Source organism: Vulpes vulpes, chromosome 13 (assembly GCF_048418805.1).
Source record: "Vulpes vulpes isolate BD-2025 chromosome 13, VulVul3, whole genome shotgun sequence".
Lineage (NCBI taxonomy): Eukaryota > Metazoa > Chordata > Mammalia > Carnivora > Canidae > Vulpes > Vulpes vulpes.
In genome coordinates this window covers 102,887,483-102,904,545 of record NC_132792.1, presented here as the reverse complement: position 1 = coordinate 102,904,545, position 17,063 = coordinate 102,887,483, and the positions used below count along the sequence as shown (strand labels likewise).

Below are 17,063 nucleotides of genomic sequence, written 5' to 3'. Positions count from 1 at the left end.
ACATTTATAGGAGAGTTCAGAGAGAAGAGTCAGAGAAAAAGAAGATAAGTAATATTAGAGAAGCCAAGTTTAATAAGCTATCAAAGAGAAATAATAAAAAGATGAAAGTAAAACTGTCACCAGATAATTAAGTTAAACTTTCCTCTTTAAATAAGGAATTGAAAACTATCCACAAAGTTCATACCAGCGAAATTCATTACAAAGAGATAATCATGCATAAAAATGATGATGCTTGAGTGAAAGAAATGAAGTAGAACAGTAACTATTAGAAGGTAAATTAGTCAATATGCTGGCTAATTTAACAATTACTTATAAATAAAACATAAACATAGACTATTCAAAGATCTTGAAAAACCAAGATAAACAAACACTGTAGTTAAAGGAAGCGGCTAAAATAAAGCAAAATTTCAAAACTCACTCACTGATTAAATAACTAAAATAGTAGAAATGTGGTAACACCACATACCAACCAGAATGACTAAAATGAAAAAGGTAGAAAATACAAAGTGTTGAGGGGGATGTGAGCCAACTTAAACTCCCATTTGATCTAGGAGAATGCAAACTAATACAATCATTTGGAAAATTAATACAATCATTTAGAAAACTGACAGTATCCACTATAACCCAGTAATTCCATCCCAAAGTTTATACCCAACAGAACAGTATATACAATTAGAAGAAATTTCTAGAAAGTTCACAGCCACACTACCAGTAATAGCCAACTGAAAATTATATAAATGTTCATTATAGAAAAATGAATAAATTGTAGCATATTCATAAAATGAAAACTATAAGATATTGTAATGAGAATATGGATATTATGTTGAGCTGAAGAAAGCCAGATGTAAAAGAGTACAACTATATGATTCTTTTATAAAGTACAAAACATGCTTAAATGTTGAATTTTTACGAAAAAAGTAAAATAAATACATTAATTTCTATTTACCACTAGCAAAAATATTGGCAATGGTTGTGAAGACAAGATTTAAAGGCATAAGATACAGAAAAGCAAGAAATAAAAATCACTTTAGAAGACAAAACTGTTTTTGTTAGAAAATCTTCAATTAACCCCCAATATTACAATACATAGCAACTGTACAATACAAACTCTCCAATAGTAATTGCATTATTAAAGATCATTAACAGAATCAAAAACAATGAAAAATATTCACATAAAAAAACTAAAAAAAAAAGGTAATCAGGTTTAAGATTAACTTAGGATTTTATTCAAAATGTAGACATAAATGAAGAAACAAAGATTTCTAATGGAAATACACATAATAAAGTACATAAAAAAACTAAAAAAAAAAGGTAATCAGGTTTAAGATTAACTTAGGATTTTATTCAAAATGTAGACATAAATGAAGAAACAAAGATTTCTAATGGAAATACACATAATAAAGTAATAAATACAAAACAGGGCTTTATTAATAGATATTGAAACATCTTAAAGAATGGCAAGAATATATCTTAAAAAGCAAAAATGATAGGGGGGCCTGCTGGATCAGTCAGTAGAGCATGTGACTTTAGATCTCAGGTTGTGAGTTCAAATCCTATGTGTGGCAAAGAATTTACTTAAATTTTTAAATTATTTTAAAGGCAAAAATGACTAACAAAGATGCAAAAAGTGATTTAATGGAGGAGAGTTAGACTTCAATAAATGATGCTAGAGCAGTTAGATGTCTATAGGCACAAAAATGTACCTCAATCTAAGTCTACCACCTTCACAAAAATTAACTTGAAACAGGTCACAGAGTGTAGTAAACTGGGAAATTGCCATACAAAGATATATTCACTTTCTAATGCCCAGAACAAGTGAATATTACCTTATATTGCAATAGCCTACACTAAAGCTAAGGATTTGGGGGTGGAGAAACTAGCTAGGATTATCTAGAAGTGCCATCACAAGTGTCTTTGTAAGACAGGCAAAAGGAGATATGACACAGACACACAGGAGAAAGTCATGTTCAGATGAAGGCAGAGATTGGGAATGGTGTGCCCCCAGGACTTCAGGCCTCTGCCAACACCTTGATTTGGGCCCAAGGAAATTAGTTTCAGATTTCTACCCTCCAGAACTATGAGAAAATAAATTTGTTATTATAACCCATCAAGATTGTGATAATTTGTTACAATAGCCCTCAGAACCAATACAGAGTTAAATGTAAAACATTAAACTACAAAACTTTTAGGGGGAAAAAAGAAAATATTCACAATACAGAGCTACACAGTTAGATTTAGTGTTAAAAGCACATTCTAAATAGAAAAAATTAAAATGGATTTCATAAAAATTAAAAAACATCTGCTATTAAAAAAAGATAAAAAGACAAACTACAGACTGGAAGGAAACATTTGTAAATCACATATCTAACAAAGGACCAGTATCCAGAATACATAAAGAAGTCTTGGGGATCCCTGGGTGGCTCAGCGGTTTAGCGCCTGCCTTCAGCCCAGGGTGTGATCCTGGAGATCCAAAATCGAGTCCCATGTCAGGCTCCCTGCATGGAGCCTGCTTCTCCCTCTGCCTGTGACTCTGCCTCTCTCTCTCTCTCTCTCTCTCATTAATAAATAAAATCTAGTTTAAAAAACTAGGATATCTACACCAATGGAGTAACGTTAGAGAATATTTCCATCACCACAAAGATCCTTCAAAAAGCCCTTTCATAGCCATGCCCGCTTTTCTCTCCATCCGCCCCTCTTTAACCTTTGGAAAGCACTAACATTCTTGCGTTCTCTATTTCTATAATTTTGTCACTTCAAGATTCTTATATATTGAACTCTGTAAATAGAGTAAAAACAATTTAATTGTACACTTCAAATGGGTGAAGTATATGGTATGTGAATTATATCTCAATAGAGTCATCATCAAAAAAAGAATGTTAGGTGCTGTACAATGCTATGTAAGTAGAATCAAACACTATGTAACCTTTGGGGATTTCTCTTTCCACTCGGCATAATTCTCTGGAGATTCAGGTTGTTATATGTATCAGTTGTTCCTTTATTGCTGAGTACAATCCATGCATGGTAGGATGTACCACCTTCTGATTAACCATTTACTCACCAAAGGGCATCTAGAATAGCCAGTATCTCTCCCATGCAGAGAGCCCAACGTGGGACTCGATCCCAGGTCTCCAGGATCAGGCCCTGGGCTGAAGGCAGCCCTAGACCGCTAAGCCACTGGGGCTGCCCAGATATCCTAGTTTTATTTAGAAGATGTTACCATTGGGAGAAACTGGGTCACAGTACATAGGATTTCTGTAATATTTCTTACAACTAAATGTGAATCTACAATGATCTCCTTGTGTGACAGAGCTGACAAATTCCCTAGTATTCACCCTTTGACCCAGCAATTTCACTTGAGAATTTACCTTACAGGAAAAAGTCTGACACGTGAAATGGCATTCATAAAAGTTTAATCATTGCAGCATTACTTGTAACAGCAAAAGACCAGACGTAACCTAATGTTCATCAATATGAAACTGTATAAATAAATCATCAAACAATGGATGATGATTTGTTTGATGATGATCTGTTTGATGATACATCAAACAATGGAATATTAGAACACTAAATATGTTCCATGAAGTCAGGGATTTTTATCTGGTTTGTTGAATATTCTAGCCCTCGTATCTACAATACTACTAGCACATAATGGCTACTCAGTGTTGGTTGAATAAATGGAGAAAACTACAACCAAAACATGTATATATGTACTGATACAGAATGATCTCCAAAATAACATGAAAATAGCATGGTACAAAATAATGTATATAGAACGCTGTTCCTTCTGTGAAAAACAAAAAAAATAATATTTATAACCTTTTTTATATACACATCTCTGGAAAGATATGTAAGGTTAACAGTGATCATGGGAAACAGACATATTACCTTTTGTAAATTTAAAATTGTAAATTACAATATTCTCCACTCACAACAATTCCTTTGGTATTAAATATCTGGACCAAAAAACTTGAAATAGATTCCTTTCCATTTTGATAATAATCTAGCTTTTTGTGTTAGATGCTACAGTTATCAAACTAACAATAATTTAATACTTGTATAGCTTTTGAAAACTGTGAAACAAATAATATTATTATTATTCACAAACATTACTTAATTTGGTCCTTACAACCACCCTGTGAAGAATGTTGTTTCTACCCATTTTATAGACAAGAAACAGGGTGAAAAGAAGTTAAATGACTTGAGAAAGATATATACCCAATAAGCTATGGCCTCCAACACAAACCCATTCAGTCCTTTATTCAATACTGAATGTGTATAGTAGACTCCAGTAGGTAAAAGGAGACTTAGGTTGCTGCCTTTATAGAGCTTATAGTGAGAAGGATTATTAGTCAAATCATCTGATTCCAAAAACATTAAGATTATAAACTGTGAAAAGTGCAAAGAAAATTATTAAGGTCTTTTATCTCCAATTCTACTGTTCCTTCCTCTATACCACCAAACACCAAGTTTCCTCAGATATAAAACTGGCTTATTCCTCATCTCCCTTTGGCTGAACTATTTGAATTTGCTAAATAGAACCTATTTCAAAACAAAGTAGGGGGGTAAGGAAAATATGCAGATCAAAATTACTAAAACTGTTTTGATGTATCAAAGGAGCTTGCATCTTTAAGGACAGTTCATTACCCAAAAGCAATTTAAAAGATTATTTTTAAGTTTCCCACAATTTTAAACTAGCACATGCCAGATGCATTTCTGTTCTTACCCATTCTCCTACCAAAAGTCTGATCAATAGACACTGGGAGAGGAAAACTGTCCCACTCATTATGCTCCTGATTTTAGTATTAATTAATTAAAAATCTAGCATTTTTTAATAGTTAAAATTATAAAGATAAATGTCCAAAACAAACTACCAAAAGAAAAAGGTCACAGGCACATAGGTGGCTCAGTCAGTTAAGTGTTCAATTCTTGATTTCCACTCAGGTCATGATATCAAGATTGTGAGACTGCACCCAGTGAACTTGCACTAAGCAGGGAGCCTGCTTAGGGTTCTTTCTCTCCCTCTGTGCACCTACCCCCCACCCCGACTCTCTCATGCACATGCTCTCTCTCAAGAAAAGAAAAGAAAAGAAAAGAAAAGAAAAGAAAAGAAAAGAAAAAGGTTATAAAACAGCACATGTAATATCACCCCACCTAACTGATCAAATATTAATAGATAGATGACAGAAAGGTAAAGATATATAAATCAGTAAAACCCATCAGTCAGCCAGCCAGTCTTTGGAAAGAATACTTCATACTGCTTACAACTACAATCAGGTACTATGATTGTGAGTTTCATTTCATTCCTTACATCTTTTTGCACTCTACATTATATCACTTTTATAAATAGAAAAATAAAACTATTTTAATTTTGGAAAGAAAAAAGTTGCAATTGTCAAGTAAGTTTTCAGTATTCCTGAGAATGGGTTTTTTAGTTTCTTATACTTCTGAAGCATAGTTGACAGAAAATGTTATATTAGTTTCAGGTGTACAACATAGTGATTGGATATATTACTCAATGCCTACCACAGTAAGTATAGTCATCATCTGTCCCCACACAATATTATTACAGTACTACTGACTCTATTCCCTATGCTGTACTTTTCATTCCCATGTCTCATTTTAAAACTGAAAGTTTGTACCTCTTAATCTCCCCTTCACTTATACATGTCATCCCCCAATGGCAACCATGAGTTTGTTCTCTTATTTATGGGTCTATTTGTTCATTTGTTTTTTAGATTCTACATGTAACTGAAATCATATGGTATTTGTCTTTCTTTGCCTGACTTATTTCACTTAACATAATACCCTCCATGTTGTTCATACATGTTGTCACAAATGAAAGATCTCATCCTTTATTATGGCTAAGTAATATTTCATGTGTGTGTATTTTTTATGTTCATACACACATGCCTTCACATACATATATACACACATCTTACTTTATTTTTTTTTTTAATTTTTATTTACTTATGATAGTCACAGAGAGAGAGAGAGAGGCAGAGACACAGGCGGAGGGAGAAGCAGGCTCCATGCACCGGGAGCCCGATGTGGGATTCGATCCCGGGTCTCCAGGATCACGCCCTGGGCCAAAGGCAGGCGCCAAACCGCTGCGCCACCCAGGGATCCCCACATCTTACTTTAAAATCTAGCACTCTTTATCTTCTAGTCTATAATCAAAATCATACTCCAAAACAACAAACTTAAAAAAAAAAATCAGAGATTTTTAAATAGTCTTCAGGACTTAAAACTAAGTCAACCTTCTGTTATATAAGTAAATAGCATAATTGATTTCTAATCGTGTCATTTAATATTTGTCAAGAGAATTTGGTAGTCTTAACATCCTTAAGAAAAAAAATGGTCTAGAAAAGCATTTATTAAATCAGCAAGAACCTATTTGTCTGGCTTTAAGGATTGTAACAAGTCTATAGGAAAGTAGAAATTTTAAAAGTATATATTTAGAGCATGACTGCTCAAAGAATAAGGTACCCATAAAGTTGTTAAAATGATAAGAAATGTGAGGCGCCTGGGTGGCTCAGTTGGTTAAGCATCTGCCATCAGCTCAGGTCATGATCTCAGGGTCCTGGAGTAGAGACCTGTGTCAGCCTCCCTGCTCAGTGGAGAGTTGGCTTCTCCCTCCCCTTCCCCCCTCCCCTCCCCCTCCCCTTCCCCCCTCCCCACTTTTGTGTGCATATGTGCTCAAATAAATAAGTAAAATCTTCAAAAATAAATATAATAAAATAAGAAATATAAACTGAAAATTCAGGAACTAGAGAACCTAAAGCAGGTCGAGAATCATATTAATATGTGCCTAATAAGAAATGAAAACTGATTTAGATTAGCTCATTTTTAAAGATGACTCCTTACAGAGATGCCCCAAAACAAGCAAATTAGATTCCATCTTTAAGTGGTACTCAAGTGGCTCAGCTGGTTAAGCATCCATCCGCCTTTGGCTCAAGTCATGATCCCAGGGTCTTGGGACAGAGCCCCCCCCCCCCCCAGTTGGGCTCCCTGTTCAGCTGGGAACATGCTTCCCCGCCCCTCCTCCCCTCATGCTCTCTCTCTCTCTCTCTCTTACTCTCTCAAGTAAATGAATTGTTGTTGTTGTTGTTGTTGTTGTTTTTTAAAGATTCCATCTTTAAGAGTTTGGCAAGGTATCTTGCTACATGTAATTTTCATTGTGATGGAGTTTTCTTTTAACCATGTACAAAAGTTATTCCCCTAACCACTCAAAACAGGGAAGAGGAGGTTTGGTTCAAAGAGCCTTTGAAGATTACAACTGAAAATACCAAAAGAAATACCTTAAAACTATGCCAGTCTGTGCATTCTTCTGAAACCCTACTTTGAATACCTTCTCAACTTTAATATTCTTAATTCATACTTACTTGCTTTTTAAAATACTACATCTGATCACTGCAAGGCAGCTACCTAACACTGCTAACACTGTTTCCTTAAAATTCTTCTCAGTTTCCCCTGTCACACTCTATCCTGGATTTCTTCCTATTCTGTCCATTCCTTCTCGGGCTGCACTTTTCTCCACTCCAGATTTAAGTATATATTCTCCAGCACTTTGTCTTATCTAGCCCCTCTGCTATCTTCCAACTTACAGACCTCCCTCAGCCGCTACACTCAAACTCAGAGCTTTAGTATTCCAGATCCACATAGATACTCTTAACTACCGGGCATCATCAAATCTTACATGCATCTCCTTAAAATGTCAGGAATCTCTTCTCTCCATTCCCACTATCATTACCTTGATTCAGGTTCTAACCGTTTTTCTCTCTGACACAGCAATGAATGACCTCTTCACTAGTCTCACCACTACACCAAGAAGTTGAATCCTGTTACTAAAGTAAACTTTCTAAAATTGAAATGTGATCATGCTTCTCCTCTGCCAAAAATTATTGAGTAGGTCTCCATGGCTTTCAGGAAAAAGTTCAAATTGGCTTACACAGAAAGTTCCTGCCAACATCTCTAAACTCTATCTCTACTATATTCATCCTTTGGCTTCGGCCTGGAAACTGTCATCCTCTTAACCCCTCCTTGCCTCTGCATAAGCCGTAAATCTAATCAGGGTATTCCCCGACAAACCCTGAATAACCAATTCTGATCTAAAGTATTACTTCATCCAGGAAATCTCCCCTTTAGTCATAGGCTGATTTAGATGCTGCTCTTAATGCTCACATAAAATTTTCCTCCTAAATCACTTCCATATCAATCACATCCATGCTTAGGTCTTCTCCATTAGACTATTAACACAGTCTTAACTTTTCCCCAGGGAAAGAGCACCTTGTATTCTTTGTACCTGACATACAGAAGACATTCAACAATTGCTGTTTGAAAAAATAAATAAGAATCATATAGAAATTTATATTATGATGAAGTTATTGTAATGATAATGAACTTGTTCCTTTCATTTGAATAGTCAGTGGGCAAATCCTTTGCAGTCATTGAAATGGAGATGAAATTTTTTTATTTTCTAACATATTCAGAGTGACCCAAAGCCCTTATCACCTCATTTCCTACTACCTATGAGTCAAAAACTGATTTTGTAGCTAAATGGAAGTATTTTTAAAGGCACAGGTTTGTCCTTTGTGAAAAAGGAGGAGCAAATGACATGGTAAACTAGATTAACAATTCTATTTCCCCACCAAACTCTTTCCAGTCAGTCAAGACCCTGTTCCACCATTACCATCCTTTCCAGATAAAACTTTTCCCTCCCTCTGCCTTCTTTTAATTCATTGAACCTCAGAGCAACTGTGTGTTTGTGGAGGCGGAAAGAAAATGGGTTGAGGAGGACAGTGATAAAGCAGTTAAGTGTCCATTCTTCCTATCAACAATATCTACTCTACATTTCATTTCCACATCTAGTCTAGTCATAACCAAGTGAAATGAGATGATTAGAAAAAGGTCCTCAAAAATCATCTCCACTCTCTTTTCCATACCGTTGATGTCAGGCCAAATTAGTCTGATTTAAAATGTCCCACAAGGGAAATGAACTAGAGCAAACTGCATGGAACTTTGAGGAGAGCTGAAGATTACAATGAGTTCTATGAGGTCAATGGCCCAAGGGGTAACTGAAACGATTCTGTCCAGAAACACCTACTTCCTCTCAATCTGACTTCCTACCTTCCCCTTTGTCCACTCACTGCCAGCACAAGCACAGGAAAGGCATCAAGCTACAATAACGAATACGGACAGGTTAAAGGCCAAAAAGTTATACATTGTGCTGTGAACATCTCAAAATATTTCCCTTAGCAATCTGCATTTCTTGAACCAAATCACAAAGCAATTTCGGACTGTCATTCATCTCCCATAACAGCAAAACATAACTGGCACAACTCCTATAATGAGAAGTTACATACTCCTGGCTTACATGACTGCAGAATAGGAAGAAGGTGGGGATCAGAGTCAGAAAAATGGGTATCAAACAATAATAAAACATCTGATTAAGAACCCCAAATTCAATCCATTCTTTACAAAATTATAGAAGAAAATACACTCAAAAAGAAAAAAAAAGGTGGAGAAAGAAATATATTTATAAACTTGTGCCACTCTTTTCTGCTACTTGCAAGCACACAGAACTTTCAAATTTGAGTGTATTTTTTCAAATAAAGATTTCCAGGCTTCACCTGCCAGAAATTCTTCTGTAAATCTGGAATGGAGCCTGGGTATTGGTATGTTTACTTAAAAAGTTCCCCAAGGACTCTGATCAGCAGCCAGGTTTGTCAGATGTGCTATGTATCTTTACAAGAAGGGCTCCTTCCAACCCTGACTGACACTCAAGCCGTCTGTAAAATTATCGAAGTTCTTCCTAGAAATATGCCAAATCAGAGCACTGTGCCATCTCACCCAATCCCTTTGTGTCCCCCCCAGCCACCCACCCCTGGAGTCACTGCCTTGCCTTCGGTTCATTCCATGGAACAGCAATCTTCCTTTTCCATCTCTACCTTGGTAGCAACCAAGTAATAAGCAGAAGGGTAAAACAAAGGGAAACTATCACTTCAATACCCGGAAATCCTGTCAGTTCTAACACAGGAGAGAAGACACCCCATTCTAGATCATTCCAACATGTACCGAATTTTAAAGGAAAGGGAACATTTTCCAGGGTGGCCTGGGAAGCAGGGCTGAAAGGTAAGTGAGAGAAGACTTCCTGAAGGATCTGGAAAGAAGGGCCCCAGGTTCTGAAAGAAAAGTTGAAAGCAGGGCAGGTCACAGACAGAGGGTGGTGGGGGGAGCGGGCCCGTGCCGGCACCTTCGGCCGGTTTTGACACTCGACACCCCAGCCTTCACTCAGGTTGCTAGGAAACAAAAAGGCTCCACGTTCCCTGCCATTCCTCCCGGGCCCGGAGGAGAGGGGGGCCTCCGGGGCCTGAACACGCGACCGGGAGGAGCCCGGCCACAGCCCCGGGGGCGCGCAAGCAAGGGATGGATACCCCGAGGGCCGGGGGGTGAGGGCGGTGAGGGGGGTGGGGGGGTGGGGTGCTGGGGCAGGAAGCCGGCCCCGAGCTCGGAGGAGGGCGGGCCGCGCCCAGGGGCGCCCGGGCAAGTCGCGGTGGGCTCTGCTCCCGCCAGGCCGCGGCGAGGGTCCGGGGCTGGACGCCCGGCCTCAACGCCCACCCGGCTCCGCGCGGGGGAGGACGCGTCTACTCACACGTGCTGACAGGCCGCGGTCCTCACGGGCGTTTTGAGCACCTCCTGACAGACAGGGCAGTAGAAATCATCTTCAGTGTAGGACGTGGCCGCGGAGAGCTCCTCGGCCATGGCGGGGGATGGGGGATCGAGGCGATGGCGGCGGCGGCGGCGGCGGCAGCAGCGGCGGCGGCGACAGCGGCCAAGCTGGCGGTGGCGGCCCGGGGCCCGACTCCCTGCGCGAACCCGGCGGGGGGGAGGGGAATCGCGTCAGGAAGCGGCTCGCGCCAGGAAGGGGGCGGGGCGGGGGCGGGGGCGGGGCCGCACGCCGGGACGCTGGGGCCGCACGCGCCGGGCGGGGGCCGGCCCCGGGGCTGCTCCTCCCCCGGGGGCGGGGCCTGGCGGGAGGCCGGCCGGGAGCTTCGCCTTCGCTTTCGCTTCCCCGCGGGCTCGCACGCACGCGGGAGGCCGCGCCCCTCCGCCCGGGAAGGAAGGCGACCCGGGCCCTAGCCGCCGCCACCGGCCCACGGCCTCCAGCGCCGGGCCGCTCCCTCCCCTGGCTTCCCGAGGCGACCGCGGCTCCGCCCCCGGCCCCGGCGCCCCGCCCCCGGCCCCGGCGCCCCGCCCCCGGCGCCCCCGCCCGCGCTGCAATCCGGCCGCCGGCTGCTGCCCTCCCAGGTCGGCGGCTGCCCGCCCCGCCCCGCCCCGCCCCGCCCCGCCCCTCCACTCCGCGGGCCTAGCGGCTCACTGAGGGAGCGGCTCTCCCGGCGCGCGGGGGTGAAGCGGCGCTGCGCCTCCTCGGGCTCCGCGTCCGGCCGCTGCTGCCTTCGCCGCGGAGGCCGGGAGGGGACTGGCGAGCGGAGCGCTCAGGGTTCAGCGGCCCGAAGGGGGCCGGGCCCGAGGCTCATGGTGCGCCGGGATCCCACCGCCCCCTCCAGCCGCTCTCCGTGGCATTGCGCCGCCCGCAGCCGCCGGGGGTCGGGGAGGGGTGGGTCACCGAACACAGGAGGGCGGCGACCGCGGGCACCGAGGAGTGAGGAGAGGGCGGGGCGGGGCGGGGCGGGGAGGGCGGCCGCCATAGCAACCGGCGCGTGGCTCGCGCCGCAGGTTGTGACCTCAGCAGCTGGGCGTCCTCCCGTACCCCCCGGCCCGCCGCCTCCCTCCAGCGGGGACCCCCTGTCTCACCGCTGCTGTCCAGGATACTGGGTTTTTCAGGAATTTTTTTCCTCATAAAATACTGTCTAACGTTAAAGGCATGGTCCTTGCCATTTGCCTTTGACAGAACGTATGTCAAGATGTGTTAGGAAGCAAGTAATATACCTGTGCGGGGTTTTGACCCTTTGGGGAGGGAAAATTAAAAATAAGCTCCCTGGAGAGGGTTTGAACCTGCGCCCTCGACACGAGTCTGACGAGTTACAGTCGCAGACGGCAGCCTTCCGCCATCAATACTTTTTTTGATAGCTTTGAAGAAAAGTGAGGTAGAAGCATGGATCTAAGCATTTCATCAACGTTATTCACTAAATGGTTTTTTTTAAATATCTTTTTCTTAATTTTTATTTATTTATGGTAGTCACAGAGAGAGAGAGGCAGAAACATAGGCAGAGGGAGAAGCGGGCAGAGGAAGCACCAGGAGCCCGACGTGGGATTCGATCCCGGGTCTCCAGGATCGCGCCCTGGGCCAAAGGCAGGCGCCAAACCGCTGCGCCACCCAGGGATCCCGGTTTGTTTTTTTTTAATGAGCCCTTAGTTCCCAGATATAGCCACACAATTGATAAATCGGAAGATGGGGTCACAACCACATGAAAGGAGCTAAGGGAAATCTGGAACCTCATAAAGCATCCTCAATTAGCTTCAGAAAAGAGAGAAAAAAAAAAGATTTCCTTACCATGCTTGCTTAAAGCTCTCCACCACAGTCTCAGTGAATCATACGCAGGAGCCACTGAATAGTTAATGCAGGCCTGTCATTTATTGTCTACATTGCCCTTGGAACTGTTAGATGTTACACTGGTGTCATGAACTTTGTTCTCAACTAGTTTACACTCTTGGGTGTCTAACAAAATAAAAGGCCAAAAAAAAAAAAAAGATATCTGCCAAAGTATCATTTTTCATAAACAGAGGCTCTAATGAGGATAGGAAGTGGAATGATTGGATTTGTATAGGTTTAGAGAAAAATCTGATTGAGGAGATGGGTCTTAATGTACATCTTTAAAATAACAATTCCTAGAAAAATACTGAATTGTTTGTTCAATGAACAGCTAATTCCCTTTACCAAAATACATTTTGTATTTTTGTGCCCTTTCTTCCCTAGGAAGAATAGTGGAAGCAGAGCAGGAAAGCTAATTTTAGCTTCAGATTTCCTGGGACGAGAAAGAGCACTTGACAAGAGGGACACCAAATAGCATAGTACAGGTACTTTTCAAATTTATTTATAAAATGGTTCTTGGATTTCAAACTTCACCTTTTTGCTAATATATTTCCAATCATATCCCACTCTTTTTGACCACTTTAAGAAATAAAGTGTATTTCCTGTTGAATAAAGTATTTCCCTTTACTCACTGGGAATCTTTAACCAGAACATTAATTTTGTGACTTTAATTTTATTTGCTTCATTTTCCTCTGGCAGCTTTACTGATGCTGTAATGGAAACATGTTTGCATTACTTCATCATATATGCTAAGAAGTCATTTGGGGGGTAAATGTAAGCATATAGTTGTTAATATGTGGAAATCCATAAAAAATGTGATTACTCTCTGAGTGTTAACTAAGACAAATAAACCATAATGGCCAAAAGACAATCTGCTGTCTTGGCAGCATTTCATGTGAAAAATTAGTTGATATTTTTATGGCAGTGTCACTGATTTACTCAAAATATCCTCATCCTTTGGGCAATAGGGGGAAAACCCTAAATATTACACCAACTTGATAAACTTAGTCTGTTGCAATAATTTAATCAGTTCCTTTACATTTAGGCTAAAGCATTAAGCTTTTAATATTCCATCTCTCTCATCCTCCTCTCAAAATAACATCTGGAAGGAAAAGAGGGAAGACAAGGGGTAGCTGACATGAACTTGAGAATGTCAGTCCTGGTACCTAACAAGGTCTCCTTTGAATTCTTGCTGGACTATGCTGCAGGGAGGCTAATTTTGGCTCCTTTCTGAAATGCAATGAGTGCTGGACATTCTGCTGCTCATACCTGCTGGTAAAGACTACTCCTGCCTGTCTCAGCTGAGTCAAGGACCTGTGTTGAGTCAGCCTCACTAGCACTATAGGACCCTCTCAATCTCTGCCGCAATCATCTTCCGGTGCCTTGATCCTCAACATGGAAGGCCCTTCTTGCTCTGGTCTCAACACAGCTACCTTCCATGGCATCCCTTGGAGCCCTCTCCTCTCTCACTCTGGGATGGAGAGTCATTCCTTCTAAACATTCTGCATCACTGAATTTGCAGTGATGCAAATTCAGCTTCGTTCTGTACAACCCAGAAGGCAATGTGCTCTCAGCTCCCTAGCCCTCACCACTTTCCTCATCCTATCTAATCACCTTTCCCCTATTCTGCCTTTCTTTTCCAACCACAATCCCTTGGACTGGAAAGATTGGACCTTTTCACCTTGCCTCCTACTCCCAATTGCCCACGCCTCCCACCACCACATGCAAAACTTTTCAGCCAAGTCCACTTGGCCAGGTAATTAACACACTAAAAGAGGAGATAGGTGAATCTAGAAAATTAACTTCTTTCTTCACAGAGCCTGGCTTTGTCTTACTACAGAGCCTCAAAAGTCTGTTTTGCCAGTAAAAGTAGTTGCTTGCCTCTGAGAAGTGAACTGGGAAACTGGGGAATGGAATGAGAGGGAGGCTCATATGTCTACCTTTTGGTATCTTTTTAAATTGGTACCATGTGCAGTGTCGACATTCAGCTGGTTTGCACCAGTACATCTCTGCTAGTGCTTTTCAGCTTGCCCACTCTGATTGGGCAATAGTCTGTCCTGAATGGCCAGTGCCCATTTGGTTCCAGTTGTTAAATATTTTTTCACGTTAGTCCTGACCATGGACATAAACAACCTGTTAGCTGAAGGCATATAATTTCATTGTTTATGCCTGTTTTAGAAATGTTCTTAAAAAAAAAAAAGAGCAACATTCTTTACATTCCTGATAAATTAATCCTAATTTCTTCTTTTCCCTACCTCACCCCTACACACATACAGGCAGATGGATCCCTCAGGCTGAGTAGGAAGGAGGTCAAGTGAATAAAAATGTGAAAGGGAAGCCATACAGGGCATTATGTTCCCATCAACAAACATTTATAAATCCTGTTTCCATCCGCCACTCTAAAAAATCATGATTTTTGTTTAGGTATCTTCTCTTTTTTTCCTGGATGTGTCCTTTAAGAGGACATTCCCAGCTCAAGGGGAAATACCAGAATTGAGATGAACCAATCTGAATGGGTCATTTCTTCTTGCCAGCAGTTTAAGCCTGGGCATGTGATTCAGTTATGACCACAGATGTGTGAGGGAAGTTCCATTGAGGGGCAAGTGCCTCTCTTTGCTAATTTAAAAAACAAATAGGGATAAATACTTCCATGCTACATCTGAATGTTTTCTTGTCCAACTGTGCCCCCTGGGACTCTGCAACCGTCATGAAACCATGAAAATAATAAGCCAATATGCTGACCATGGCGAGCTGAAAGATGGAAGGGGATGCAGGTCCTTAATGTAGTTAAGCCATTCTAAAAATCTAATTAACTTTGAAACTGTCCGATCTCCTATTAAGCCCTTCTAGTTAAACCATTCTCAGTTGGCTCTTTTGTTACTTGTAGCTCGCAGTATCTGAGCCAGACATTTGCTGGTTGATTATCAGTTCTGTTTCCCTACCTGTCACCTGTTCTGGTTTGTATTGCTGGAGCTGACCCTTACAGACCGTTTCCTATTTTCCCTTGCCCACTGACATCTGTCTATATTCAGTCAATGGCAGGCACTGATGGGAGACTAGAAAGAAGCAGCCAAGTGTTTCTCCCTCTCTCTGCTTCTGGCTGTGGCTTCATTTTTTTCCATGTTTTCAACTTCTGGAAGACCACCTTTCCCTCTAGGGTCCCAGAGCCTGCTGGGCAGTCCCTGACTTTTCTCAGCGTCTTTGGGGTTTGCCTCACTCTCCCATAATGTCTTCCTGCATTTCTGACATCTTTGCAATTGTTTTCCATATTAAACATCCTCTTTTGAACTACTTATTGAACGTTCTCTGTCCTGATTGGACCTTGATGGATTTTCCTAACAGAATCAACACTTTAGGAGGAGATAGAAAGGCAAAAGAGGATGGAATCCTGCAAAAATCTTCCCCAAGGAGAAGGAACCAATTTACTTGTCATTGTGAGTTTAAATCCTCTCCTCGTAACTCTGCAAATTAACACAAATGAAAACTCAAAAGTGAGGTTATTAGTATTAAGTATGGAAAATAAGGGAATTTACCCTTTTATAGTCCACCCCAGGTTGGGACGGTTACATTGCAGCTCTTTCATAAATGTCATTATGAATATGCATTTCTCATGCTATTTAATGACATTTAATTTCCTATCATCAGTATTTTATAATCTATTGGACAGCTGTCATTTTTACTAATATTCCTATTTGAAGCCCTAGTGGCCCTAGTTATCCCATAGAATCCACCTTCCGTGCTACAACTGATTAAAATAGAGGAGATACAGCACCACTGTGTGCCAGTTACACTCTCTCCCCAGAAGGTAGAACTGAGATCCCTATATTCTAGTCAGTCTCTATTAGTGCCTTAACTTGGAAGTTATATTAACATGATCTGAGGAATAAGCACCCTGTTCCTTTGCCCAAGCAGAGAAAGCCAATCAGTAGATAGACCAAACCAAAAATGAAACAGACATTTTGAATGCAGCTGATATTGTTTCATGGACTACACTATGCTGTCCTAAGAAGCGGGGCCATAGATTAGACCAGAAATGACAATACAGTCCAACCAGTTAACTCACATTTCAACTTTGCTTTGATGCTGCGTTTTTTTTTTTTTTTCATCTTTGAGAGAAATATGTAAATTTAAAGCTAATAAAACATCTCTCCTCTCTTTCTCTTCTCCTCCCACCCTTCCCCCCCCCCCACCCTTTTTTTCCTTCCCCCTCCACCCTTTCACTTCACATATTTATCAACATCCTCTGGGCACATACCTTGAATAAAGGCAACTACAGTAAGATTAGTTCCAGCATAACAGTTGAGGCAAAAGCCTGACACCAGTTTTAAAAAGCAAACAAAGCCTAATTTTTAAAGAAATAGAAGAACTATCCAGCAGAAATATACACCCTTCTTTCTAGACAGAAAGTTCAATTATTCCACCCATTCCCCCTCAATACATACACATAACTACTTATTCAGAAGAACACAATCCAAAGAACCTTCCAGCTATGCTTCTAGAGGCAATGTCA

The 17,063-nt window shown here is 41.4% G+C and overlaps 1 protein-coding gene across 2 annotated transcripts in view; it reads right to left on the bottom strand.

Moving 5' to 3' along the window:
• The window catches only part of RNF138 (ring finger protein 138), a 31,441-nt gene extending 20,501 nt beyond the window's left edge, over positions 1-10,940 (bottom strand). The window contains exon 1 of one of the 2 annotated variants that reach the window (XM_025996928.2): positions 10,652-10,940. In XM_025996928.2, the coding sequence (XP_025852713.1) occupies positions 10,652-10,761 (110 nt within the window). In that variant the 5' untranslated portion in view covers positions 10,762-10,940. The remainder of the gene's footprint in view (positions 1-10,651) is intronic. The other variant, XM_025996929.2, reaches the window with a different exon arrangement.
• Positions 10,941-17,063: the final 6,123 nt, after the last annotated feature.